The sequence below is a fragment of the Salpingoeca rosetta genome, assembly GCF_000188695.1.
Source record: "Salpingoeca rosetta unplaced genomic scaffold supercont1.17, whole genome shotgun sequence".
Taxonomy (NCBI): Eukaryota; class Choanoflagellata; order Craspedida; family Salpingoecidae; genus Salpingoeca; species Salpingoeca rosetta.
Genome location: NW_004754917.1, coordinates 478025 through 502311, shown reverse-complemented (window position 1 = coordinate 502311; position 24287 = coordinate 478025). Strand labels below are relative to the sequence as shown.

The 24287-nt window shown below is 56.2% G+C and overlaps 6 protein-coding genes across 6 annotated transcripts in view; 2 read left to right on the top strand and 4 right to left on the bottom strand.

Annotated features, from left to right (window-relative positions):
* Window positions 1–496: 496 nt before the first annotated feature.
* Window positions 497–6487, bottom strand: PTSG_06810 (uncharacterized protein; the record flags this gene model as incomplete). The annotated part of the gene is made up of 11 exons (XM_004992152.1): window positions 6283–6487; window positions 5980–6066; window positions 5721–5804; window positions 4659–4742; window positions 4374–4457; window positions 4086–4169; window positions 3795–3878; window positions 3507–3590; window positions 3221–3304; window positions 1875–3033; window positions 497–1843 (listed from the first exon to the last, which is right to left on the bottom strand). Exons 1-11 carry the CDS (start codon window positions 6387–6389, stop codon window positions 497–499), a joined length of 3288 nt encoding a protein of 1095 aa, XP_004992209.1. The 5' UTR covers window positions 6390–6487.
* Window positions 6488–6857: 370 nt separating this feature from the next.
* On the top strand, window positions 6858–7475 carry PTSG_06809 (uncharacterized protein; the record flags this gene model as incomplete). Its single annotated transcript, XM_004992151.1, has 1 exon — window positions 6858–7475. One exon carries the CDS (start codon window positions 6858–6860, stop codon window positions 7473–7475), a length of 618 nt encoding a protein of 205 aa, XP_004992208.1.
* A 100-nt stretch (window positions 7476–7575) lies between these two features.
* On the bottom strand, window positions 7576–12203 carry PTSG_06808 (uncharacterized protein). The gene is made up of 15 exons (XM_004992150.1): window positions 11857–12203; window positions 11563–11710; window positions 11154–11345; window positions 10934–11000; window positions 10768–10817; window positions 10490–10581; window positions 10212–10308; window positions 9982–10094; window positions 9746–9803; window positions 9505–9553; window positions 9291–9384; window positions 8994–9071; window positions 8737–8874; window positions 8475–8508; window positions 7576–8339 (listed from the first exon to the last, which is right to left on the bottom strand). The coding sequence occupies exons 1-15, from the start codon at window positions 12169–12171 to the stop codon at window positions 8191–8193; spliced, it is 1674 nt and encodes a 557-aa protein (XP_004992207.1). The 5' UTR covers window positions 12172–12203; the 3' UTR covers window positions 7576–8190.
* A 254-nt stretch (window positions 12204–12457) lies between these two features.
* PTSG_06807 (uncharacterized protein) lies at window positions 12458–19147 on the bottom strand (the record flags this gene model as incomplete). Its single annotated transcript, XM_004992149.1, has 14 exons — window positions 12458–13916; window positions 14161–14245; window positions 14471–14765; window positions 15009–15148; window positions 15402–15507; window positions 15682–15790; window positions 15979–16053; window positions 16278–16455; window positions 17731–17901; window positions 18132–18214; window positions 18392–18454; window positions 18632–18676; window positions 18802–18821; window positions 19028–19147. The coding sequence occupies 14 exons, from the start codon at window positions 19145–19147 to the stop codon at window positions 12458–12460; spliced, it is 2949 nt and encodes a 982-aa protein (XP_004992206.1).
* A 52-nt stretch (window positions 19148–19199) lies between these two features.
* Window positions 19200–20514, bottom strand: PTSG_06806 (uncharacterized protein; the record flags this gene model as incomplete). The annotated part of the gene is made up of 5 exons (XM_004992148.1): window positions 19200–19340; window positions 19571–19628; window positions 19813–19883; window positions 20028–20298; window positions 20474–20514. 5 exons carry the CDS (start codon window positions 20512–20514, stop codon window positions 19200–19202), a joined length of 582 nt encoding a protein of 193 aa, XP_004992205.1.
* PTSG_12489 (uncharacterized protein) overlaps window positions 20440–24287 on the top strand; it is a 6236-nt gene continuing 2388 nt past the window's right edge. The window contains exons 1-4 of the mRNA XM_004992147.1: window positions 20440–20678; window positions 20959–21098; window positions 21476–23694; window positions 23882–24287. The exon at window positions 23882–24287 is cut by the window's right edge and continues 2388 nt beyond it. Coding sequence (XP_004992204.1) covers window positions 21091–21098; window positions 21476–23694; window positions 23882–24287 — 2633 coding nt within the window. The 5' untranslated portion in view covers window positions 20440–20678; window positions 20959–21090. The remainder of the gene's footprint in view (window positions 20679–20958; window positions 21099–21475; window positions 23695–23881) is intronic.

Below are 24287 nucleotides of genomic sequence, written 5' to 3'. Positions count from 1 at the left end.
GTCGGCACTTCACTTGTGTGCAGCGTCGCTGCAGCAGCTGAACGATTTACACGACTGTTGTACATGCACACGTGCAGCATCAGATCTCATCTTTCAGGAATGCAAGATCAATCAACAAGAGGCTGCGCACCCTGTTACGTCGCTGTAGTGTAAGTGCCAACGACTGCAACTGGAAGTTCGTTTCATTTCCCGACGCGACAGAGATGAAGCAGTTGCTGGATGAACATATGGAAGCAAGAGAATTGACTTGGGAGTGGGGATATGCTGTGGTGCTACTTCAGAGCTTTGGGGAGGTCGGAAAGCTTTGAGGTTGTGTTGATTTATTGTCGTAGTCAAGGGATCCAAACGGATGTATTGATGAAGATGAAGCAGCCGGAGGGAGGAATGGTGAATGGTATTGAACGCAGGAGGACAGAATGAATGAGAGCTACGAGGGAGAAGTGAAGCATGCAAATGAACAATACTCAAAGCAACAACAGGGTCACACACGCAGTGGTCAGGCGTTTTCCTTCTGAAATAATCGCTGCCATTCGCGCGTGTTGACACAAATATTGTGCCGTTCACCAAGAGCGCCCTCAGCAGCTGCTCGCAGCGGCTCCAGGTCGCTGTCGGGTGAAAGGTACGGCAGGTTGCTGCCTTTTGGGCAGTTTGATTTCAGCCAATGGATGAGGCCTAGTCCATCTAACTTTCGGGTGTCTTTCATCCCACAGCGCGTGGCAAGGTTGTTCATTTCCGCATCGCTTAAAAAGAAAATCTCGCGTTCAACGTCCGCAAACAGCTGCCACATCTTCGCTGTCTGCCTCGCCTCTGGGATGTTCTTCTCTTTCACAAGCTCCGGGTCTGTCAGGAGTGCGAGCCAGTGCTCATGAAAGTACACGAGCCTCAATGAGCCAGAGTCGCGATCCCTGAATACCAGCTTCGACTGCTCCAAGCGTCGAACGTAAAGTTGATGCAGTTGCGGTGTTACTCCTGCGGGAGCAGCAAGTCCTTCCAAAGCCTCACTTGTCGACTTCACCGCCGTGTGAACAGCCCGCGTTGTGATAGCACGTTTCAGCAACACGTGGTGTTCTCGTTCGTGATCATCAGCACCGGCCACCAGTAGGCAGCGCTTCTGGAGTCGAAGTGATGGAAACTGTTTGTGCAGAGCGTCTACAACCACGAGCATGGCCAGATGAAGCAGAAATGAGTCAGCGCCCACCGCGACGACGTCCAGCGCACGTCTGTGCTTGACATCCGTCACACATGTGGCGAGGTAGCTGTTGTCGCTCATCTTCGCCACAAATATGCCCTTGCTCAAGTGCAAGGCGTCTCCATTCAGCTCTTTCACAACATAAAATAATCCCTTCACCACGGCCGGCCAGCACGTTGGCGGCAGAAACTGCTGCTCGTCCAAGCACTGCAGACGACGTCCGGCAATGCCAGCGCCATGAGCATCGGCACGAGCGTTGAGTCGCTCCACGATCTTCCCATGCACACGTGCGCGCGGCAACAGAGCGGGGAAGGTGTATCGCTGGCCATCCAGAGGAAAGCAAACACCGAAGGACGCCAGAAATGGAAGCAAACCTTGCCCACGCTCAACTGGAACGGGTACATCACGGCATGACAACACACTGGCAGCTTCGGAACCCTCAACGCCAGGCAGGAAAGTACGGTCGCTTGAATCATCCGCAGCACGTGCCATCTTCAGACCATGAAGTGGGTGCAAGATGGAAGCCATCAGCTTGCTCAGCCACGTGACTGGTTTGACCACACACTCGTCCTTGTCAGAGGGGATACGCCGCACAACGCCAGCATCTTGGAGGAAGCCAAGAATCAGGTCACGGTCCTTGCCTTTGACGTCAATCTTGGATTGAAACAACAGGCCACCCCTTCACCTCCTTGTGTCTCGCCAACTTTTCCACGCCCTCCTTGATCGCCATGTACGCCTTGGGCACTTGGAAGTACGGCACCCCTTGCTTGCGCAGTGCCCACAGCTCTGCATCCAGCGCGGTCAGATCTCCGCCATCTGGCTCGTTGTAGCGCGTGGCGAAGCAGCGGCTTCCAAGGTCAAACCGCTTGCCGACACGGCGCTGAAGTGTTTGCAGCAGATGCTGCAGGCCCAAATCCTCACGCGCACAATCGGTCTTGGTGGCGACAAGCCGCACTTGGATGGCATCTGCAGCACCATCACCGTTGTATGGAAGGCATGCCTCGAGCAGGTCCAACCATACGCGAATGCGAGCATGCGCATGCTTGAAACCCTTGGAGGCATCGAACACCAGAATGTACACGGCCATGTGCGAGGCCATGAAGAGCTGGTGGGCAGGGAAGAACTCAAGCTGGCCAGCAAAATCCCACAAGTCGAATCTGGTCGTGCTTGTGGGGTCGTCCTCATGGTGTGTTTTTGAAATGCGCCACTCATCCACGTGAACGCCTTCTGTCCACACGTGTGGGATTTGGAGCAGCAGCTGAAAGGGTCGCCTCTGACTCAAGTGCAACGTCACGTCTTCGGCAAGCAGAAACCGGTGCACATCCGCGAGCTTTCGCTGCACACGCTTCACTGCCTGCCCTCGGCTCTCACTGCAGAAGATGGTATCCTTCAGCTCCTGCTTCGAACACGTCAGGAAATCGTCGCCCGTGACGTCGCGTGCGTCGAGAAAGTGCTTGTCGAAGAAGCCATCCTGTTGCGCAAGGTCCTTGTCGATCCAGTGCCGAAAATCGGCCTCAGTGTAGTGTTTGAACGCTGCCTTTGCTGCCCCTTGAACCTTTTTGAGCAACTTCGTTCGATGCTTGCTTTTGTTGTGGAGCATGAGAAGCGCTGTCTTGAGCGTGGTCTTGCCGACACCGCCATCACCAATGAAGACGAGCCGCGATCGCGTCAGCAGTTCGTGGCCTCGTTGAACATCACGGAGGTAGGCGTAGATGGCAGGTCGGCCAAACGTGATGATTGAGGGTGGTGGGTAGGCGATGGGATCGAAGCCGAAGCGGATGTTGGGAATGTGTTCGGTGTGGAGGAAGTCCGTGGTCAGGACGGTTATGCCGCAGGAGTCAAGGCTGTTGTTGCCGCGCAAGAGAGAATCGCATCAGTCACATGTTTGTCAAAATCTGAGGCATGCTAAACACAGAATTGGCAAAGTGAACGAAATTCACGGCAACATGGAAGCCCACAGCACAAGCAAGGATACTGCAACAACAAGAAGAGCTGAAACGTGTTGCTTGCAACCCCACCGCAGACACTCACTCGAGTGACTGTAGATTCTGCAGCTTCCCAAGTGATGGTGCAAGTGCCTTCATGCCTTCTGGTCCAAAGTCGTTGCCACTCAAACTAGGAAAAAGGTGACAGTCACAGCATCAAGTTGCGACAGGGGTCAGTCAAGGGCCATCACACATGAGCACAGCCGAATCAGCAATCATGTGCACATTCACACAAGCATCCAAAGCGTTGCACAAGTGATGCTGCGCACATGTCATGACACAAATACAGCAAACACACGCAACACATCTGTACCAAGGCAATTGTAACATACCTGAGTGACTGCAGACTCTTCAGCTGCTCAAGTGCTGGTGCAAGTGCCTTCATGCCTTCTGGGCCAATGTGGTTCCTAGCCAAGCTGCAAGGCACGAGTGTAATAGCACCACGTAGTGACAGGGATCGGTCAAGAGCCATCACACATGAGCACAGCCGAACAAGAAACCGTTTGCACATGTACACAAGCATCCAAAGCGTTGCACAGGTGATACCACACAAACGCACGTGTTAAAGCACAAGCACAGCAAACACACAACGCATCTGCACCAAGTCAATAGTAACATACCTGAGTGACTGTAGACTCTGCAGCTGCCCAAGTGCTGGTGCAAGTGCCTTCATGCCTTCTGGGCCAATGCTGTTGCCACTCAAACTAGAAAAGGCGACAGTCATGGAAACAAGTTGCGACAGGAATCCGTCAAGGACAATCAATCACACATGAGCACAACCGAACAAGCAATCATCAGTGCACATGTACAGAAGTACTAACACGTTGCACAGGTGATGCCACACACACACGTGTCAAAGCACAAGCACAGCAAACACACAACGCATCTGCACCAAGTAAATATTAACATACTCGAGTGACTGTAGGCTCTTCAGGTTCTCAAGTGCTGGTGCAAGTGCCTTCATGCCTTCTGATCCAATTTGGTTGTACCTCAAACTAGAAAGGGTGACAGTCATGGAAGCAAGTTGCGACAAGGATCCGTCAAGGGCAATCAATCACACATAAGCACAACCGAACAAGCAATCATCAGTGCACATACACAGAAGTACCAACACGTGGCACAAGTGATGGTGTGCACACAGCACAAGCACAAGCACAGCAAGCACACAACGCATCTGTACCAAGACACGTGACACGTACCTGAGTGACTGTAGGCTCTTCAGGTTCTTAAGTGCCGGTGCAAGTGCCCTCATGCCTTCAGGGCGAATTTGGTTGTCACTCAAACTAGAAAGGATGAGTGCCATAACCGCATGTTAGGTGACAACAGCAGTCAAGGGCCATCACACATGAGCACAGCCAAACAAGCAATCATGTGCACATGCACACAAGCATCCAAAGCGTTGCACAAGTGATGCTGTGCACATGCCATGACACAAATACAGCAAACACACGCAACGCATCTGTGCCAAGGCACGTGACACGTACTCCAGTGACTGTAGACTCTGCAGCTTCTCAAGTGCTGGTGCAAGTACCTTCATCTCTTCAGGGCCGAAGTTGTTGGCACTCAAGCTAGAAAGGGTGAGTGCCATAACCGCATGTTAGGTGACAGCAGCAGTCAAGAGCCATCACACACGAGCACAGCCGAATAAGCAATCATGTGCACATTCACACAAGCATCCAAAGCGTTGCACAAGTGATTCTGTGCACATGTCATGACACAAGAGCAGCAAACACACGCAACGCATCTGTGCCAAGGCACGTGACACGCACCTGAGTGACTGTAGACTCTGCAGCTTCCCAAGTGCTGGTGCAAGTGCCTTCATGCCTTCTGGGCCGATTCTGTTACCACTCAAACTAGAAAAAGAGACAGTCACAGCATCAAGTTGCGACAGGGGTCAGTCAAGGGCCACGCTCACATGTCATGACACAAACACAGCAAACACACAACACATCTGTATCAAGGCAATTGCAACGTACTTGAGTGACTGTAGACTCTGCAGCTTCCCAAGTGCTGGTGCAAGTACCTTCATCTCTTCAGGGCCGATTCTGTTGCGGCTCAACCTAGAAAGGGTGAGTGCCATAACCACATGTTAGGTGACAGCAGCAGTCAAGGGCCATCACACACGAGCACAGCCGAATAAGCAATCATGTGCACATTCACACAAGCATCCAAAGCGTTGCACAAGTGATGCTGTGCACATGCCATGACACAAATACAGCAAACGCACGCAACGCATCTGTATCAAGGCACGTGACACGTACCTGAGTGACTGTAGACTCTGCAGCTTCCCAAGTGATGGTGCAAGTGCCTTCATCTCTTCAGGGCCGAAGTTGTTGGCACTCAAGCTAGAAAGGGTGAGTGCCATAACCGCATGTTAGGTGACAGCAGCAGTCAAGAGCCATCACACATGAGCACAGCCAAACAAGCAATCATGTGCACATGCACACAAGCATCCAAAGCGTTGCACAAGTGATGCTGTGCACATGCCATGACACAAGAGCAGCAAACACACGCAACGCATCTGTGCCAAGGCACGTGACACGTACCTGAGTGACTGTAGACTCTGCAGCTTCCCAAGTGCTGGTGCAAGTGCTTTCATGTCTTCTGGGCCAATGTGGTTCCTGGCCAAGCTGCAAGGCACGAGTGTAATAGCACCACGTCGTGACAGGGGTCAATCAAGGGCCATCACACATGGGCACAGTCGAACAAGAAACCGTTTGCACATGTACACAAGCACCCAAATAGCCGCACACGTGACGCTGTTCTTACACATGTCATGACACAAACACAGCAAACACGACACACGTCAGGGTTTTCAAAGGGTATGAAGTCTTCAGCAGAGCTGCTGCCAGACGCTGGCACATCTCCTGTGACAGTTTCGCACGAGTCAAGCTTCCAGCACAGCATACACGTTGCGCAGGTGACACGAGAGAGAAACAGCGATGATGAGCCAAACAAATTTGCTTGTGAGCTGTGCAGACCACCGAATGCATATCCAAGATAAGGCAAGAGGGCAAAACGGGAGGCACCATGTGCGATTGTGAGCATGAACATCTGAACATGCGGTTACACCAAGCAAGACAGCACAAGAAGCTAAGAAGAACTCACTTCACTGTATCTCCGCAGGATCCATCCTCGATGGACTGGATCACGTTTTGAAACCAGTCAGGAAACGTGTCGTCCTCCAGCGGCTCATCTTGACTTTGTGAGTCCATCGTACTTGTGTGTGTGTGTGTGTTGTGTGTGTGTGTGTTTGTGTGTGTGTGTGTGTGTGTGTGTTTGTGTGTTTGTGTGTGTGTGTCTGCTTCCTCTGCTTCTCTGTCTCCTTTCCTTTTCCTTTTTTCCTCGAGTGGCTGTTGCGTTTTGGCGGACGAAAGAAAATTCGCGACCACACTCGCCAGTCGGCATCAGTTGCCTGCAAGCAAAACAAGCCAACAGACGAAGATCAGAGCAAAGCAGACGCGCTGAGAGCCAGCATCGCGGACGAGCTGTGGATGTGGAACCTGTCACCGCAGGAGGCGTTGAAGCTGACCAAAAGCATGCGGCATCCGGGGCAAAAGTCACGGAGCGGACCTCCTTCACGCCCTGGAATCGTTCTGTCCACCTTCCCATGATGAGTCGTGGCTCAGCGTCAAGAGTGACCTGCGCCCACTGCAAAAGGCGGTCAAGAAAACCCTTGGCGAATGGTGTCCACTGGCAGCGGTGGTGAGAAGATTGACAAGTCTGCGCACGACAAGGAGGAGTTTCGCTTGTGCACCAAGGACTACTACTTCCAGTCAGCCAAGGATAACACGTCGTACCAGAATGCCTGCATCGATGTCGCAGACAACCAGGGCGTCTCATTCAAGATGCCGGGAATGCTGACGGTGCACAAGGACGGCGTGCTGTACACGTACCCGCAGGTGCGCGAGGACTGCACGGCGCTGGTGGGAAAGACGGATGGCCTGGACATGGAGGCGTTTGCCTTCTTCAAGGCCGTGCGGATGGCGCAGGGAGATGGCGACACCAGGGATGCCATGTCCAAGGTCAAGGCGCTTCCCGTCATCAAGGCAGTGAGCGACGCGAGTAAGCTGAAGGGTAAGAAGACGGGCAACCAGGCCTTTGACAAACGCAGAAAGGCCAACAAGAAGCACAATGCAGCGGTGATGGGTCGTGCCCGCGCCGATGCAGAAACAGCAGCAGCAGCAACAGGCGCCCATGAAACGCACAAGGACCAGCGCAATGTGTTCCGGCCCGTTGCAGCCCGCAAGGCTGCCGATGTCATGGCAGCATTTCTCGAGACGGCACACTTCCTCGACTGACGCGCATGCATCTTCACTACCGCTTGCGTCATCGTGTTGTCATGCTGTCTTGCATCTTCACTGCACTGCAATGTTTGCGTGGGTCTTTGCTGCGTGCGTGTTTCGGTTTGAGCGTTTGTTTACTTGTTGTTGTGCATGAACAAGATGTGTGACATTGTGATACAAAGCAATACAACAAAAATCGAACAAAGCTATCCTTGTGTGTGTGTGTGCGACACACTGCCCTCATTACCATTCGTCCCTCTCTCTTGTCTGACGATGGCAGCGTTCGCATACACACACCCAAACCCCGCTATCGTCCTGACACACAGATGTTCGTTCACCACGGTCAGCCCAGCAAACACACTCCGCTTCTTTAACCCCGCCTCTCAAAGCCTGTGCACGTGCATGTCAGCGTAGCGCTGCTGCATGGGGTGGGCCGGGTCCAGCGGTGTGCTCTTGGCGCCCGCACGTGATCGCGCCATTACCGACGGACTGGCCGGCGACATCATCATCATCATCGTTGTCGTGGAGGTTCTCGCTCCACCTGCTGTGTTTGCTGCGTTTGCTGCTGTTGGCGACTTCTGAGGGAAGAGCGACAGTGACCGGCCCCGCGGCGTCGGGCCCAGCAGCTGGGCTGCGCTTCTCGAGCGATGCCGACGTGAGTAGTTGTTATTGCAGGGCGTGGTGGTGGTAGCGGCGGGACAGGGACTGGTTGTGCTGTTGCTGTTGTTGCCTATGCTGATGGCCCCGGCAGGCGCGGATGCTCGATGCAGCCCGGCCCAAACTTCATCTCGAGAAACTCTCTGGCGCGGTTTGGAATGCGCACATCAACGCCGACAAAGGTGATGGTATCCAGCGGGTGCAGGTACGAGCTGGGGAACTCTGCATGTCGTGGTCGATGTGTTTGGATGAGTGGGCTGGTGGGTTAAGAAGTGGTTTGAAAGGACCGAACAATTGATGAAAAGCAGCAGGACCAGCCAAGTACCAGCAGCAGTAGCAGTGTTTGTTGTACCGTACCCATATCCTGACGGTGGGACTCCATCCACGTGTCCTGCAGAACGCAAACAGTCGCCAAAAACCCAAACGGGGTGAGATGGAAGATTGGGCACATATTCGGACGTCAGCGGTTGCAGATGGGACAAGAAGACGCAGAACGCAAGCTTCACACACACACACACACACACACACACACACACACACACACACACACACACACACACAAATGTTCACACACACACATGTTCACACACACATATTTACACGCAAACTGCGCCACGACCTTTGTCATGACGCCATCCTTTTCGTAGAAGGGAAAGATGTCCACGTGCAAGTGGTTGAACTTGCTGAATTGCACGCGGAAGAAATCGCCCTCTCGCGCCTTCTCCCATACAAACCCATCCGCGGTCTCGTGTGAACCCTGCAGCAGCACAAAGGCATGCATGTGCGTGCATGGGTGAGTATGTATGTGAATGTATGGCGATGGCGTTGCGTCACACGGTGCAACTCGTGCCTGCAGGCAACATGCCCCACCCACACCTGTGTTGCAGCGTGGCTGAGCTCGGGCACTTTGGCCACATCATCCAAGAAGATGCCAACATCGCAGTCGTAGTCCCACTGCAACACATGTGCAAGCAAGAAAGCGTTGTTGAATCGAGGGTCACGCACGATCTGCTGTTGTTTGTCAATCAAATGGTGTGTTTATCACACTCACATCCGCACCACACTCACACTTGCATCACACATCCACACCACACTCACACTTGCACCACAGGTGCAGCAGCATCACCATCTATATGCCCACCGCCACCATCTACGTGCCTATCGTCAGCACACCTCAATGATGTCGCCGTGTCGCACAGCGCCAAGCAGCGTACCGCCCTCCAGCCAATACCGCACACCCGCGGCATTCAGCACACGGAACAGGTACCTGCATTGTGGCGGCGGCGGTGGGATGAGAGGATTTTGGGGACAGGAACGAGTATCGCAGAGCCACGAAAGGTGCAACGCGTACCGAACGAACACATGTGACATCACACAGCACATCTACCTTGCTGTTTTGCGGATGTTCTCAAGACAACAAGGCGGTGTCCACCTCCCTGTGGAAGAGGTTCAACAACCCACAAGGAACAAGCAAGGTGTTGAATGTAAGCGTGTCAGCAAGGTGGCGCGAGCAACGGTAGACACGACCCATGCATGCCACATACACGCACTCACACGCACACACACCCACACACACACCCACACACACACCCACACACACACACACACACACACACATACACACACACCTTGGAAGATGTATTCGGGCGTGTCGTGTACAACGGTGCCAAAGCAGCGGGCAGAGTTCTGTTGCAACCACGGTCCAGAAGAGACATGCGTGAAACAAGGACGGCGAACCAAGCAACGTTCGGCTCGAAGTAATGCCAACGCTATGCTGAAGAGCACACACGTGTGAGTAGAGCAGGTATCCCACTTGGTGGCGACATGGAGACGCTTGTTGCCTCTCATCACGACAACGGCTCACCTTGTGGCAGCCATACCACTCCTCTGTGCCAAGGCTGGGGTGCTGCACGCGCTTGATGCCAAGCTGCTGATAGAGCGACGCGGCACGCTGCTCACTGTAGCGCACATGCTTGTCTGCATGTTGAGTGTCATGTGTGTGAGCGTAGCTGTCATACTCTCTGCTCATGTGCAGGTGAGCAAACAAGATAGGGAGCAAGCCAGAGGCACACAGCACAGCAGACGGTTCTGCACCTTGGAGGTGGGGTGTGTTGAAGATGTCATGGGCTCGGTTGGGCACGTCCAGGTGCGGGGACACATACTGCTCGATCGTGCACTGCTTTGCGTGTGCCTACCGTACGCGAACGTGTGTTGTGCGTGTGCAGGTTGAGATTAATTCTGGTACGTAGGTGTCACAGCTGCCGTCACACACACACACACACACACACACACACACACACACACACACACACACACACACACACACACACACACACACACACACACACACGCACGCACACACACGCCCTTACCTGCAGCAAGAGGCCGCGGCTCATGGGCTCTAGCTCATCCCAGCGAAGCAACCGCAACGTTTCAGCATCGGCCAGCACGGCAGTCTGCACTTCTGTTGATGCCACACACGCACGTGTGATGTGCAAGTGATTGCATGCGAGTGGCTGATCAGGGCACCCGGCAGCAATGTGGCTCGAGCACCTTACCGAACATACACACACACACACACACACACACACACACACACACACACACACACACACAACGCGCCCACTCGTTCATTTCTGCTGTTGCGCACCTGCTGTGTAGTTGCACTGCGCGAGAACACCCTTTGGTGGACGTGGCAGTCTATCGAGGATATGGTGATGGTGGAGGTGTGGTGTGAACGAAAGCTACAGTAAACGACAGTGGTGTTCAGGCTCATGTCATTCGCATGATGTCGGTCAGAGGCAACAACGGCATACTCGGTTGTCGAGACGCGCAGGGTCCACCGCTTCACATCAAACAATGCCGAGGAGCACTCAAACGTCCCTGCATGCACGCATCGCGCAGACGTGTGGGTATGAGTGAGTGAGTGGGTGTGCATACGTGTGTGCATGCGTGTGTGTGCATGCGTGCAAGAAGCAATACAGGAACACAGTTCTGCTGCCATCAACCAGCGCTGCGTCTACCTCACGAGCTCACCGGAAACGGTGCGGGGCATGGCGTGGAGGAAGGAGATGAAGCATGAACGGCTGGCGCGACCTGCAACATCTGCTCTCGTGTCTTGTCGATTGCGTAGCTGCAACAGTCGCTGTCGGTGCAGCGATATCCACCGGCTCACGTCGGCGGCGCACTCCCGAAGATCAAGCCCATCCACGACTGCCAGCACCAAGTCTGCTTGCACACCAAACACGAGCAAACATCAGCACTCGCACGCCACTTGAATGTACCCTGACCACAGGCAGACACACGCACACACACGCACACACAGACACAGACACAGACACAGACACAGACACACCTGACCACAGGCAGACAGACAGGCACACACAGACACAGACACAGGCACACACACAGACACAGACACACCCACATCAAACATAGTGCTCACCGCCGGTGAAGCGAATGTCTCGGGACTGGAGAGAGCCCGTGCTGTCCTCGAATATGCCCAGGGCGGTCGACACAACCTGCGTCTGTGGTTGAAGCTCCCGCGGGACCGTGATGGGTGGGTACGGCAGCCTGGGCGCCGCAACAACAACCTGCAACATCCACAGAGATGCACGCAAGCAAGCATGCAGGGATCAGACTCACGATGCGTGCTTGCAAGCAAGCATGCATACATGCATACAGACGTTCCACCACGCTCATGCGCTGGCGTGTGCACCATCCCAGCGGGCCTGCTCACCTGCTGGACTCGGGCGATTGGGTCGACAGCTGCGACGGCGTGCTCAATGGTGCCGGCGACATCGTTGGTCCACAGCTCAAAGTCGCGCATCAGCACAGACACCCGCAACAACATGTCCTGTGTTGCGCCCCACGCGAACAAATCGGCACTGTCCTCTCCCCGTCGCCACCGCTGCTGCTGCTGCTGTTGTTGTTGTTGCTGCTGCTCGTTGTGCTCGTGTACGACCTGCGTGGTCGTGTGCATCAACAGCACCACATTCCCCACAGCGAACGCCACAACCGTTATCATCAACACCAGCCCTTGTCGCCACCGCATGGTTTTGTTGCTGTCGTTGTGTGGTTTTTGTGGTGAGTGGCGAGGGATGATGATGCGACAACTGCAAGCCCCTTCCCTTGTTCGTTCGTTCGCCTGTTTCATCACTTCGCCAACAAGGGGCATCTGTTCAGCTTCATCCACTCCGCGGTGACAACAAAGGCACAACGCCACTCAGTCCACGAAGTAAACGCAATGTAACTCAAGATGAAAGGAAGGAAGGAAGGAAAGCAGCTTCAAGTGCACAGACACACACACACACACAGACACACACACACACATCATGCACTCAGGAAGCAAAGGCCAGGAATGACTCTGGCTTGACATTGACGGCAGCAGTGGCCGCTGCGTGGCCTTCTTGGCCGTCGGCAGTGCTGCTGTCGCTCTTCCACTTGAGCCTGGCGCTGCGTGTCTCGTTGATGGAGAGGCGGAAGTCCAGCGATGTGCGCTCCCAATCGCGCGTCGACAGACAGGGCAGCACCTCACTCGGGTCCACCTTCCCGCCATCAAGACCAGCGAGGCCCTGCAGCCACATCCCCACGCCCTCATCAAACCCGCTCCCGCGCAGCCGCACATCGAGCAGATGCACGCCATCTGGTAGCGCCTTGGGCATTGGCGCGAAGGTCGCCACCTTTGGCGTCACGCGCCCAGAGACAGCGTGCACTGTCACGGGCAGCAGGTGCAGCGTGCTCATCTTGGCAGCACGGGCCTGCACCACAGATGCGGGGGCGAGCGTCACCAGCACCACGTCGTCCATCACACTGCTGTCGTTTCCACGGAGGTCAAGGTCCATGATGCGGCGGTGCAGCATCATCTCCAGCGCGCCGCTTGCCGGCGAAGTCACGGCTGTTGGGCGAGAAGCCGCCAGCGAGAGCGCGAACCCGCCACTGTCACTGTCGCGATGGGCACGAGGGCGTGCGGTCGTGTTTGCATCCGTGACAATGGCTGCGCCGACGACGGGGTAGAAGTTGCCGGAGTAAGGCAAGGACGAGTCAAAGGTGCGGTGCTTGCGTTGGAACGCGTTGTTGTCCGTGAAGAACGCAGTTCCGCTCTTCACATCTGTGCTCACGCGCATGAGCATGGAGCCCGAAGAGGCCGATGTCATCACGCCCGTGTGAGTCTGCACCTGCAGAGACCGCTGTGTCTCGTCGACGAGCGACGCGTTGTACAGGCGGAACGACACGTACATGTCCCCGCTCAGCGTGGCCGTCTGCTCCCACACGATGGGGCCATTAGCGACGCTGACCAGCGTGGGGCGGGCCGGCCATAGAGAGGTGGACGTGCCGTCCGGCGTGAAGTCGTACACGTTGGAGCCGGAGAAGATGTCCGCATCCACGGGCGTGCGCTCGCGCATGTACACGTGGTCCACGTTGAGCGCGTGCGTGGTGCCGGACGCAAGGTCAACCCACGCTGTGGGCCGTCCCGTGGTGCTGCTGAACGTGATGCACACCGCGCCGTTGCACAGGGACGAGGAGGAAGAAGAGGAAGAAGAAGAAAAAAATGAGGAGGAGGAGGAGGATTCCTGCTGCTGCTGCTGTGGATCAACGACGCCGAGCTCCAGGCGGTAGGTGGCAATGGCGAGCGGTGGGAGGTCCACGGCAATGTACACAAAATTCTTTCCTCGAAGCGGATCAACCACCACCTGCGACGGCACAATCTCGCCCGTCTTGACGTTGATGACGCGGCTGGTTGTCACCCCGGCAATGTCCACTTGTACCACGTCCCGCCTGCGCCACGCGACAGGGTTGCTAAGTTGCACGGGAGGGGGGAGGGGGTACAACGTGAGTGGATAAGTAATGTGTGTGTGCGTACGTGTGTGCGTGTGTGTGTGTGTGTGGTGTGGTGTGTGCGTGTGCGTGCGTGTGTGTGTATGTGTGTGTGTGTGTGTGTGTGTGTGTGTGTGTGTGTGTGTGGAACGTCGTGAGAATTCACACTGCACCTGCATGCAGCACACAAGACATGCCACGGCCACCACATCTGTCCACAACGCACCTGATGAATATGGTCCACTCTGGGCTGGAGTATGACGAGTTGGCGAGGGTTGCCGCCGTCACCACGCTCACGTTCCCGGGCACGCCTACGACGCAGCAGCGGAGGGTGCGCGTGTTTGTGTGGTGTGAGAAGACGTGAACACGAATGCAAGCGGCAGACCACACACAGTCACTCAAACGCATGCAAACAAACAAACAAACAAACAAACAAACAAACAAACAAACAAACAAACAAGCAAACAAACAAACAAACAAACAAACAAACAAACAAACAAACCAAACAAACAAGCAAACAAACAAAGACAACTCACCAAGCAGCTTCGCCTCGATGTTGCCGATGAGGTTGTCGCTGCTCTGTGCAGCAGCGGCGATGCGCTTGTTGTAGTCCGCAACGCAATCACACTCCGATGTGCTGATGGTGCAGTAGTTGAACGACGTCCCTGGAAGCGCGTCGTGGTGCTGCATCAGCCCAGACGTGTTGCGGGCTGTCGTCACAACAAGGTCAGCGTCAGCCACGCCTGTTGTACTGGTGGTGGCGGTAGTATCAGTGGTGGTGGCGTGACGCTGCAGCGTTTGTAGGATGTTCAGGGAGCGGGCAAGGGCGTCCTGAACGCGCGCGTGTGTGTGTTTGCGTATGTGTTTGTGTGTGTGTGTGAGTGTGTGTGCACATGTGAAAGATGGGAACACCAAGCAATTCACATGTAACCGCGACCAAAACCTGTTTGCGAGACAATCACGCAGGCACAGACAGACACAGACACAGACACACACAGACACACACACGCACACACACATAACAAACACATACACACACGCGCACGCACACACAACAAACACACACACACACACCTGCTTGAAGGACATGAGTTTCTGGTGCGGGCGGGAGGTGTAGTATCCAACCCAATACGCGTCACGCGAACCGCAGGGAAGGCCAATGCACTTGGAGGCGGTGCAGGGGCTGCACGCAATGTAGGGGAAGAAGTCCTTGCCTGGTGGTGGTGGTGGTTGGTGATGGTTGGTGTTGGAAGTGGCGGTGGTGGGTCGCAGAAAGGAGAAGTCATTGACAACATTCGCTTGCAAACACACACACACACACACACACACACACACACACACACACACACACACAACACACACACACACACACACACACACACACACACACACACACACAAGCACCAGCACACGGTGTACGGCACACCACCACGGTCACCACCACCACCACACGGCCATCGGTGGTACCTGGCGCAGCTGCTGGGAAGACGGCGTTGGGATCAGCGTGAAGGGCCGTAAAGTACTCGTTGAGCGTGCTGTACTTGATGGTGACGTTCGAGTGGGACGCAGGGTCCTTCGGGAGAGGGGGGGGGGGAGGAGCGTGGCGTACGTGGTTGTGTGGTTGTGTGCATGTGTAGTATTGTGTGTGTTATTGTGAATGGAATTGAGTGGGGGAAAATGAGGATGGAAGCGAAGAGAAGGAGCGCATCTTCGCTGCATGACCCAAACAAACAACACACACACATACGTTGTTGATGATGCGAAGAATTTCGTCCATGGCGTCAAATTGGAGCCTCGCGTCTTTGAACTCAAAGTCGTTTCCAAAGGGAACCAGCACGTGTTTCGTGCGATACCACCTAACACATGTGTGTGCATAGGTGTGTATCGATGGTGGAGGTGAGCGTGAAACATGGATGCACCATGCCGTCGGCGCACCAGATCCGGAACAGCACACACACACACACACACACACACACACACACACACACACACACACACACACACACACGAGGTGCCCAAACACCCATCTTCAGCAGTGGCGTACTTGGCTCGCTGTGCGCACTGCTCGGCGAGCTGTTTCGCCTTCTCCGCAGCCGTGACGCCGGGCAGAACGGGCGTGCTGCCGGTGGTGAGGTGGTGGTGGGGAGTGGATGAAGGAGGCGGGAGTTGATGTGAGAGTGGGCTGTCACCGACATTGCGAACTGCACAAAGCAAGCATCAAGCAAGCACAGACAGACAGAGACAGAGAGACAGACAGAGACACACACACACACAAGACACACACACACACACACACACACACACACGCACACACACAAAGCAAGCAACTCCTGCACAACTGACGCGTAGTGGGAGTCGAGGACGTGTGCGAGGAGGGTGCTGTCTGGGTGCTGGGCCGTTGATCCGGTCCAGAGGAGCTCGAGCGAGCGGTTGGCTTTGCGTTCCTGCTTCTCGTCGTCGGGGATGCGGTTGATGACAAACGCAGAGTAGCCGAGCGACGCAAACACCGAGGGAGATGTCACTGGCGGTTGGTTGGTGGACGTGCAAGAGGTAACGTGGTGTTGCAATGAGTTGTTCGTGCGAGTGGAGGCATGCAAGCAGGCAGACACAGACAAAGATGAGCGAGATTGTCGGGATCACGCGGTCTGGACCAGACACACACACACACAGACACACAGACAGACAGACACACCTGAGGTGGCTGGCCAGGGCCTCGCGTTCCCTCAGCCACGCCGTCCCTGTACACATCCGCAGCCATCGCCCTCTCCTCCTGCCGTTGGTAGTGCTGCTGCTGCTTCCGTCGCCGCCGCAGCCGCTTCGCTCGGAAGATGAGCTGCAGCGCACGCACGCCGCGATGCATGCAGGCAATGCGGCGACGCGCAGCCACGCCCCTCCACACCCTTTGGATGCGGACAGCAGCATCCTCCTCCCGCTGCTGCTGGGACGGGTGGTGCGGTCGCAAGTCGCGGTTTCCGCCGTCGCCGCGTGCACGTGCGTGCACCATCTGCACCACGTGTGTAAGGGCGGCCTTGTAAGTGCCAAACTGCTGGAATTGCCTGCAGGCATCGAGGTGCCGCTTCTCCGCCGCCGTCTCCAGCGCCCGCAGGATCGCGCGGTTGTCCCTACCAGAAAGGCAGTGGGCACCAGTGCATTGGGTAAGCGAAAGCAAAGAGTGTAGGCGAAGTGGAGGAATTCAGACAGTTACGCGTGCAGGCAGGGGTAGAGTCACGACCACAAGCCCACCACCAACAAGAAGCGTACACACACACACACACACACACACACACACACACACACACACACACACACACACACACACAAAGCAAGCAACTCCTGCACAACTGACGCGTAGTGGGAGTCGAGGACGTGTGCGAGGAGGGTGCTGTCTGGGTGCTGGGCCGTTGATCCGGTCCAGAGGAGCTCGAGCGAGCGGTTGGCTTTGCGTTCCTGCTTCTCGTCGTCGGGGATGCGGTTGATGACAAACGCAGAGTAGCCGAGCGACGCAAACACCGAGGGAGATGTCACTGGCGGTTGGTTGGTGGACGTGCAAGAGGTAACGTGGTGTTGCAATGAGTTGTTCGTGCGAGTGGAGGCATGCAAGCAGGCAGACACAGACAAAGATGGAGAGACATGGAAGCATACAGATAGACACAGACACACGTACAGGCACAGAGTCATAGACACACACACACACACACAAACAGACAGACAGACAGACAGACACACACACACACACACACACACACACACACACACACACACACACACACACACACACACACACACGTGAACGGACCAGAGTGCCCAAAGGGGTCAATGTGCCACGCCCACTTTGGACGCGTTTTGAACTTGTCAAAGAGAAAGTCCAGTCCGATTGTCATCTGGTTTGCGGTTGACCAGAGGGAGGAGCCTGCTTCATCGTGCATCACCCATCCGCCGCCAATCAGCTCCAGCTGCCCGTTCTTCACTGCAAGTGGGAATGGGATGGCGGATGATGAAGGAGGAGAATGGTGCGAGACAAATGGGCGTCAGTGGCGCACTTGGCCGTATTGATGATGATGATGTTGTTGTTGTTTACAACAGCATTCAACCGGTTCACAAAACCACCGTCCCTCACCCGATCACTGCCCAACAACAGCACCTGTATCAGCACTACCAGCAGCACTACCAGCAGCACAACCATGACGGCCATCGCACCGAGGTGTTGGATGCCGTTGATCGTGTCGGCGTCACCGCTCTCCCACAGATATCGCAGCCAAATGGTCTCCTCCCACACAAACCTGAAACACACACACACACACACAGCGCATGTGGATGGTGGAACAGGATGGAAAACGCGCATGTCCACAAAAGTGGAAGAGTTCAGGAGGCATGTACACACACAGACACAGAGATACACACGCAGACACACAGACACACAAACACACACACACACACACACACACACACACACACACCTGCGTGTTGGGTCGTCCTGGAGGGCCTGGACGGTCGTGCGCAGCGTGTCCGAAACGCTGTCCCTGTACACATGTGTCGGTAGTGTTTGACGTGGTGTTGCGTGGATGTGTTTTGCAGTGATTGCGTGAGGAGAGGAGGTGGGGAAAGAATGCGATGGAACAACAAATGTTGTTGAAGAAGTCAGCACCGGGCCGCGCTTGTGCAGACGCGCACTGCTTGCCTCAGAGACACATACATACCTCCAGTAGCCATAAACCGTTTCGCGGTACCCAGGATCTTGGTGGCTGCACACACAAATGAAAACGCACACACACATATGTGAAAGACTGTGACCTACACGCAACCAGTCAAAGTACATATGACACGGTGTGGCCATGAAGGGCCACACGGATGTCGAATGTCACCATACCTGTGCGGGATCAAGTGCACCTGTCATTTCACCACGGAATTGCACAAATGCGGGAGCATATGCGCAGTGAGTGAGTGCGTGAGTGGGGGCAATGTGGAAATGCCTCGGTAACACTCGCGCGCTACGACACACAGACACACACACAGACATAAACACACACACACAGACATAAACACACCCACACAGACATAAACACACACACACACACACACACACGAGTGCTTACCTGCACGTTCTCGGCGGATGCCAGCAGTGTTGTGGCGGCGGCGATGAGGAGGCACGTGCCAACGATGAAGCGGAGCGAGGGAATACCACGACCGCTGTGAAGCTGCTTCAATTGAGCCATGGTTGTCGTTGCCCTGTGGGAGTTTGCGTGTTGAATGCGCTGTGTGTTGGAGCTAGCGTGTCTGCCCTGGATCTTGTGCTGACTGCAACCGCTGTTGCTCGAGGACGGTGAGCTGCTGCCAAAACCCAGCGTTTGGACGGACAGCTGGCCGCTTTGCCTTCAAGTCTTCAAACGCAGCCGAAAGGGCAACACCCTATCGCAGGTGTGTGTGTGTGTGTTTGTGTGTGAGAGGGTGTGTATGCGCGTATATGAGAGTGTGTGTATGCGCGTATATGTGAGCGAGTGTGTGTGTGTGTGAGTGTGTGAGTGATTGTGTGTGTGTATGTGCGTGTGTGTGTGTGTGTGATCGTTGAGCGTCCACAGCGACAGGCCTCATTGCATCACATCATACGTGCACGGCAAGCACTGTGTGCAGAGCCACACCTTCTCCACGATACAGTAGGCGAGAGCGACCGAGACGGATCGCGAAACACCGGCGTTGCTGTTCATCATCGTGCCACAAGCGGGATGTGAGTGAGGAGGTGTATGTTCGTGAAGACAAGCGAGTGCACCGAAAACAGAACAAAACACACAAAGCCAAAACACACAAAGCCAAAACACACCACACCGCCATCCACAACACAACACACCACAACACACCACAACATCCAACAGCTTAATCGCACCAGTGAACGAGGACGCGGTCCGCAGTGCGAATAAACGCGAATGCTTGGGGCAGGACGTCGCTCAATTGGGTCTCGGGAAGATCAAGCAGAGGCACGTGCAGCGTTGTTGGTGCTGGCGGTTGTTGTGCTGCTGCTGTTGGGTCTCCGCTCGTTGTTGTTGTTGTTGTTGTTGGTGGTGGTGGTGGTGGAGGAGGAGGCAATGGGGTTGAAGAGACGTTGAGGATGTGTGTGATTCCGTGTCGTTGCAGCGTGTCAATGTCCGCTGCAGCGTCCTGACTGCCGACAAAGACGTTCAGGTCCAGCACCCGTGCCACCTTCAAGTCCGGTTCCGTGTCAACCACAAAGTGCGCCGGTCCTTGCCGCACCACCGTCTCTGTTGGGCGCAGCTTGTCCCGCCGTTCCTGCAGCTGTTCCTGCAGCGACGCCAGCTTCAACACCTCCGCTTCAGCCCAGTCCAGTCCAGTCCAGTCCAGTCCACTTCTGGTTCTGGCTCACTGACTCGTTTGGTTGAAGCTGATGTGAGTCCTGATGCGAGAGAGGTTTGCCCACGCACACTCGTCGCTGTTGTCTTTGTCGCCGTTGTTTGCCGACCTTGACGAAAATCTGCGTATGATTTCACATGCTATTCGTCATTGCCCAAACACAAACAAACCTGCAGCACCTTGATGGCACCTGCCAGCACGCAAGAACGCAGCAGCGCATACTCCGAAGCAGCCACCCAGTGCAGCCCAGCCAGCCATCAAAACACCACATCCCTCTGCCGATGCACACAGAGCGCACGCGCCATCACTTTGTTTAGGCTGCGTGCGTACGCGCAATTTTTTTGCAGGTTCTGTGTCGCATCACGCACGGCTCAGCGAAGCGAGGTCAGCATTGACGTGTGGCGCAGAGACCGATTCTGTGAGATGGATGTGTCCCATCCGTGCTTGTGTGTGCTTGTGGGTGCTTGTGTGTGTTGAGACATGGTGTGATTGTTGGATGTCGGTGGTGGTAGTGGCGGCTGATGCCGTGCATTGAACAAGGCCTTTCTGTTCGCTTGTGTCATCAAGCGATCTGACTCCCTTTGATCGGAACTCATGCCATCATGCGTTTGTGTGTGTCGACCATCCAAAAACGACGTTGGCGGCGTTTTGCTTGTGTTCGCAGGTGCTGTTCCGTGCAAAAAGCGCCCTTGTTCACTCTCCCCTATCACTTGGGTGCTTGTGAACTGGTCAAGTCGGTGAACTCTTGGCCTGTTGGTGCAGCTACTCCCATCACCACTTTCCGCTTCGATCGTGTATGCAGCGGTACGTCATGAACTGACTGTCCTCCTGGGGTTTTTGTCTTGTTGACGCTGTTTGCTCTGTTTGTTTGCTCTGTTTCCTTGTCGATGGTGTTTTCTTTGTCGATACTGTTGGTTTGTTGATGCTGTTTTGTTTGTGGACAGGTGCTTGTGCTTGTCATTTATTGTGTTTTGCTATCCTGTTGGTCTCATGCCATCGCCTGTCCCTCCAACACACACACACACACACACACACACACACACACACACACACACACACACACACACACACACACACACACAAACACACACACACACACACACACACACACACACACAAACAAACACACACACACAAACTCACACGCAACCCCCCCCCCCCTTCACTCACGCACACTACAGCCCCGTTTGTTCTGCTCGCGCACGGCCAAGGCACAAGCCCGCCCGCCGCTGTGGGTTCCACGACTCTGTGCGGATCGTTGCTGACACCGCCTACAACGGCCCTACCTTCACCCTTGAGCGCGACGCCGTCGTATTCGCCGTCGGCGACACAGACGTCACAACCACAGCCTCGACCTCCGTTCACGCCAGCAACAGCAACAGCTATAACACCGCAGCAAGTAGCACGTGCCGGAGAGCCATCAGCAGCGGCACCCGCACACCCTCCTCAAACGTCCACTCTCTCGTCAACGGCTTCCACAGCCTCCCTACCCGCTCATCCTACACGCCGAGCCCACGCGCCATCTCTGCGTCCACGTCCGCGCCTGCGTTTGCCGGCTTTGGCTACGGGTCGTCCGTGTGCAGCCGCCGCACCAGCGCCACCGCCAGCGAGTGTGGTTCTGGCGAGCCGCAGGTGCAAGCCGTGCGGTCGCTCGAGCAAGCCCTCCAGCTCTCCCGGTTCCTGCCGCGCTCCGCACCGGCCGTGATTCTCCTGCCAGAGGCCGACATCCACGACCTGGTGGACACGATGGACGCGCGCATGAAGTATCTGAAGCTGTTCAACGGCAAGGACTGCATGGTCGCACAGGATGCGCTGGACTGCATCGCCGCGTGCACGCACGTGGTGCTGGCCACGGAGACGCCAGATGCCATGGAGACGGAGACGGAGCAGGTTGCAAAGTGGCGCGAGTGCGTGCGCTGCCCCGTTGTCATTGCCACCGTTCGCCCGCTCCACGCCGACGACACCGACGACGACCACTTCCACATTGACGGCGCCCACTGCGCTGTGCCGCGCACCACATGCAGGGGCAGGGGCGACAGCGGGTGTGCACGCGACAACCCGCTTCCCTTTGCCAACGGCGGCGGCGGCGTTGGTGTGAACTTCCCGCCCTTCAGCGGCCTCGCTGCGATGGGCCGCAGCTTCAGCCCGTCCTTCCGCCCCCACCTCGGCGTCGACGACGATGATGACGGCGACAGCAGCAGCTCGTATACGCGTGATGGCGGCGGTGCGGACTGCGGCACTGGCGTTGCTGTGATTCGCGTCGCCTGCGCCAGCGTAGCCGACGCCGCCCGCTTCACCCTCAACCTCATCGCCGCCGCGGGGTGCCTGGACGTGCCCCATCTGGTGTTGGCCGGCGCGCCCGTGCCGCTGGGAGGCATGCTGCCCATCTTCGACGCCGTGCTGATGGAGGGGCAGTACGTTCCGCACAGCTACGCCCTCGTGCAGGGGCCGCACACCGCGCCACGCACGCCCACACGCAAGCAAACGCGCGCACGCGGACAGCGGGACCGCTCCCCTCCCCATCATCGTCGTCATCATCATTCAAACCGCCGCAGCCGCCACCGCCAACACCACCACCACCGTCGTCGTCATGACAGCGGCGACAGCAGCGACGACGAGCAAGGGGACAACAGCGGCATGTGGGGGTCGCTGGTCACGCCGACATCGCGCATCGTGGCGATGGTGCGGGCCGAGCTGGTGGAGATGGAGGGCATCCCTGGCGTTGGGCGCCCCGGTGCTGTCAAGCGACGCCTGCAGGAGCTGTGGGTGATGGCTCCTGCCATCCTCGCTGCTGTCGTGGGGGAGGCGCGTCGTGCGTGCATGCGCAATCTCGCTGCGTCGTCGTGCGCCGCGCAGCTGTCCACGCTCTCGCTCACCAAGTACGTCCACCACCTGCTGCTGGCCATCAGCGGGCACAAGTGCATGTCACACATGTTTAGGGGCGACAAGGCGTTGGCAGCAGCGCAGCGCCGCACCACCGCCGTCACCGAGCGGCTGGCACAGGTGTGCACCTCATCCATGGACGAGTCGCGAAAGGCCGTGACGGGCGTTGCGGGCACGCGCGGTGGCGAGCGCATGTCAGCAGTGCACAAGCTCCTGGACGCTGTTGTGCAGCAGCCCGACATTCTTGCGGCCATTGTGGACGAGGCAGGCCACACTGCATTGACGTGGGCGTGCGACGCCAGCGACCAAGACCTTGTCGCCATGCTTCTTTCGCTCGGGGCAGACCCCGCGCTTGCCGATGCCAGCGGGGCGCTGCCTGGCGGGGACGATGCCATAGCTGACATTATCGATGAGTTCTGTTCGCGCGTGGAGCCGTTTATTGGCGTGTGCAACTCTGTTGACCAGCACGGCCAGCCGCTGTCTCGTGACATCTTCACCCCTCCACAGCCAGCTCGAGGTGAGTGTTGCTGCGCTTTTTTTTTGTTTTTTTTTTTTTTTTTTTTTTGTTTGTTTGTTTTTGTTTTTGTGTGTGTGTGCGTGTGAGCGCGCGCGCGCGTGTGTGTCGGTGTGCATACGCTTGTTGCTCTGCACATGTGCTCGATACCTGCCGTTTTGCTCACGCCACCTTTTGATGACTGGTTTAGTTGTGCAACCGTCTGCGTCTGCGCGCACGAGCCCTTGGACCACAGCGACAACCACGCAACAACAACAACAGCAGCAGCAGCATAATGGGCAGGCAGTTGCAGTGACATCCAGCGCTCAACACCACCAGCCGCTACCGCTGTTACAACCCGAGCCCCAACGTGTAGACACCCTACAGCAACCACAGCAGCCACAACAAACATTACAGCAGCAGCAGCCACAGCCAACGGCGTTTCCGAGCACACCTCCAGTGCAGCAACAGCCACAGCCGCAGCAACGACAGCAGCAGGTGCAGCAGATGCAAGGACCTGGCGACAAGCGGAAGCAAGCAACCGAGCTGCAAGAGAAGTTGATGCGTGAGGCGCTGCTGTCATCGACAACAGCCGCTGTGCCCCAGTTCCCTCCGCC

Coding starts and splice junctions, on each gene's coding strand:
- PTSG_06808 (XM_004992150.1), bottom strand. CDS start 12,171: ATGCGGTGGCGACAAGGGCTGGTGTTGATGATAACGGTTGTGGCGTTC. Junction 10,095..10,211: donor CAACACACCCCACCTCCAAG/GTGCAGAACCGT, acceptor CTCAACATGCAG/ACAAGCATGTGCGCTACAGT. Junction 8,875..8,993: donor TCAGCCACGCTGCAACACAG/GTGTGGGTGGGG, acceptor GTGCTGCTGCAG/GGTTCACACGAGACCGCGGA.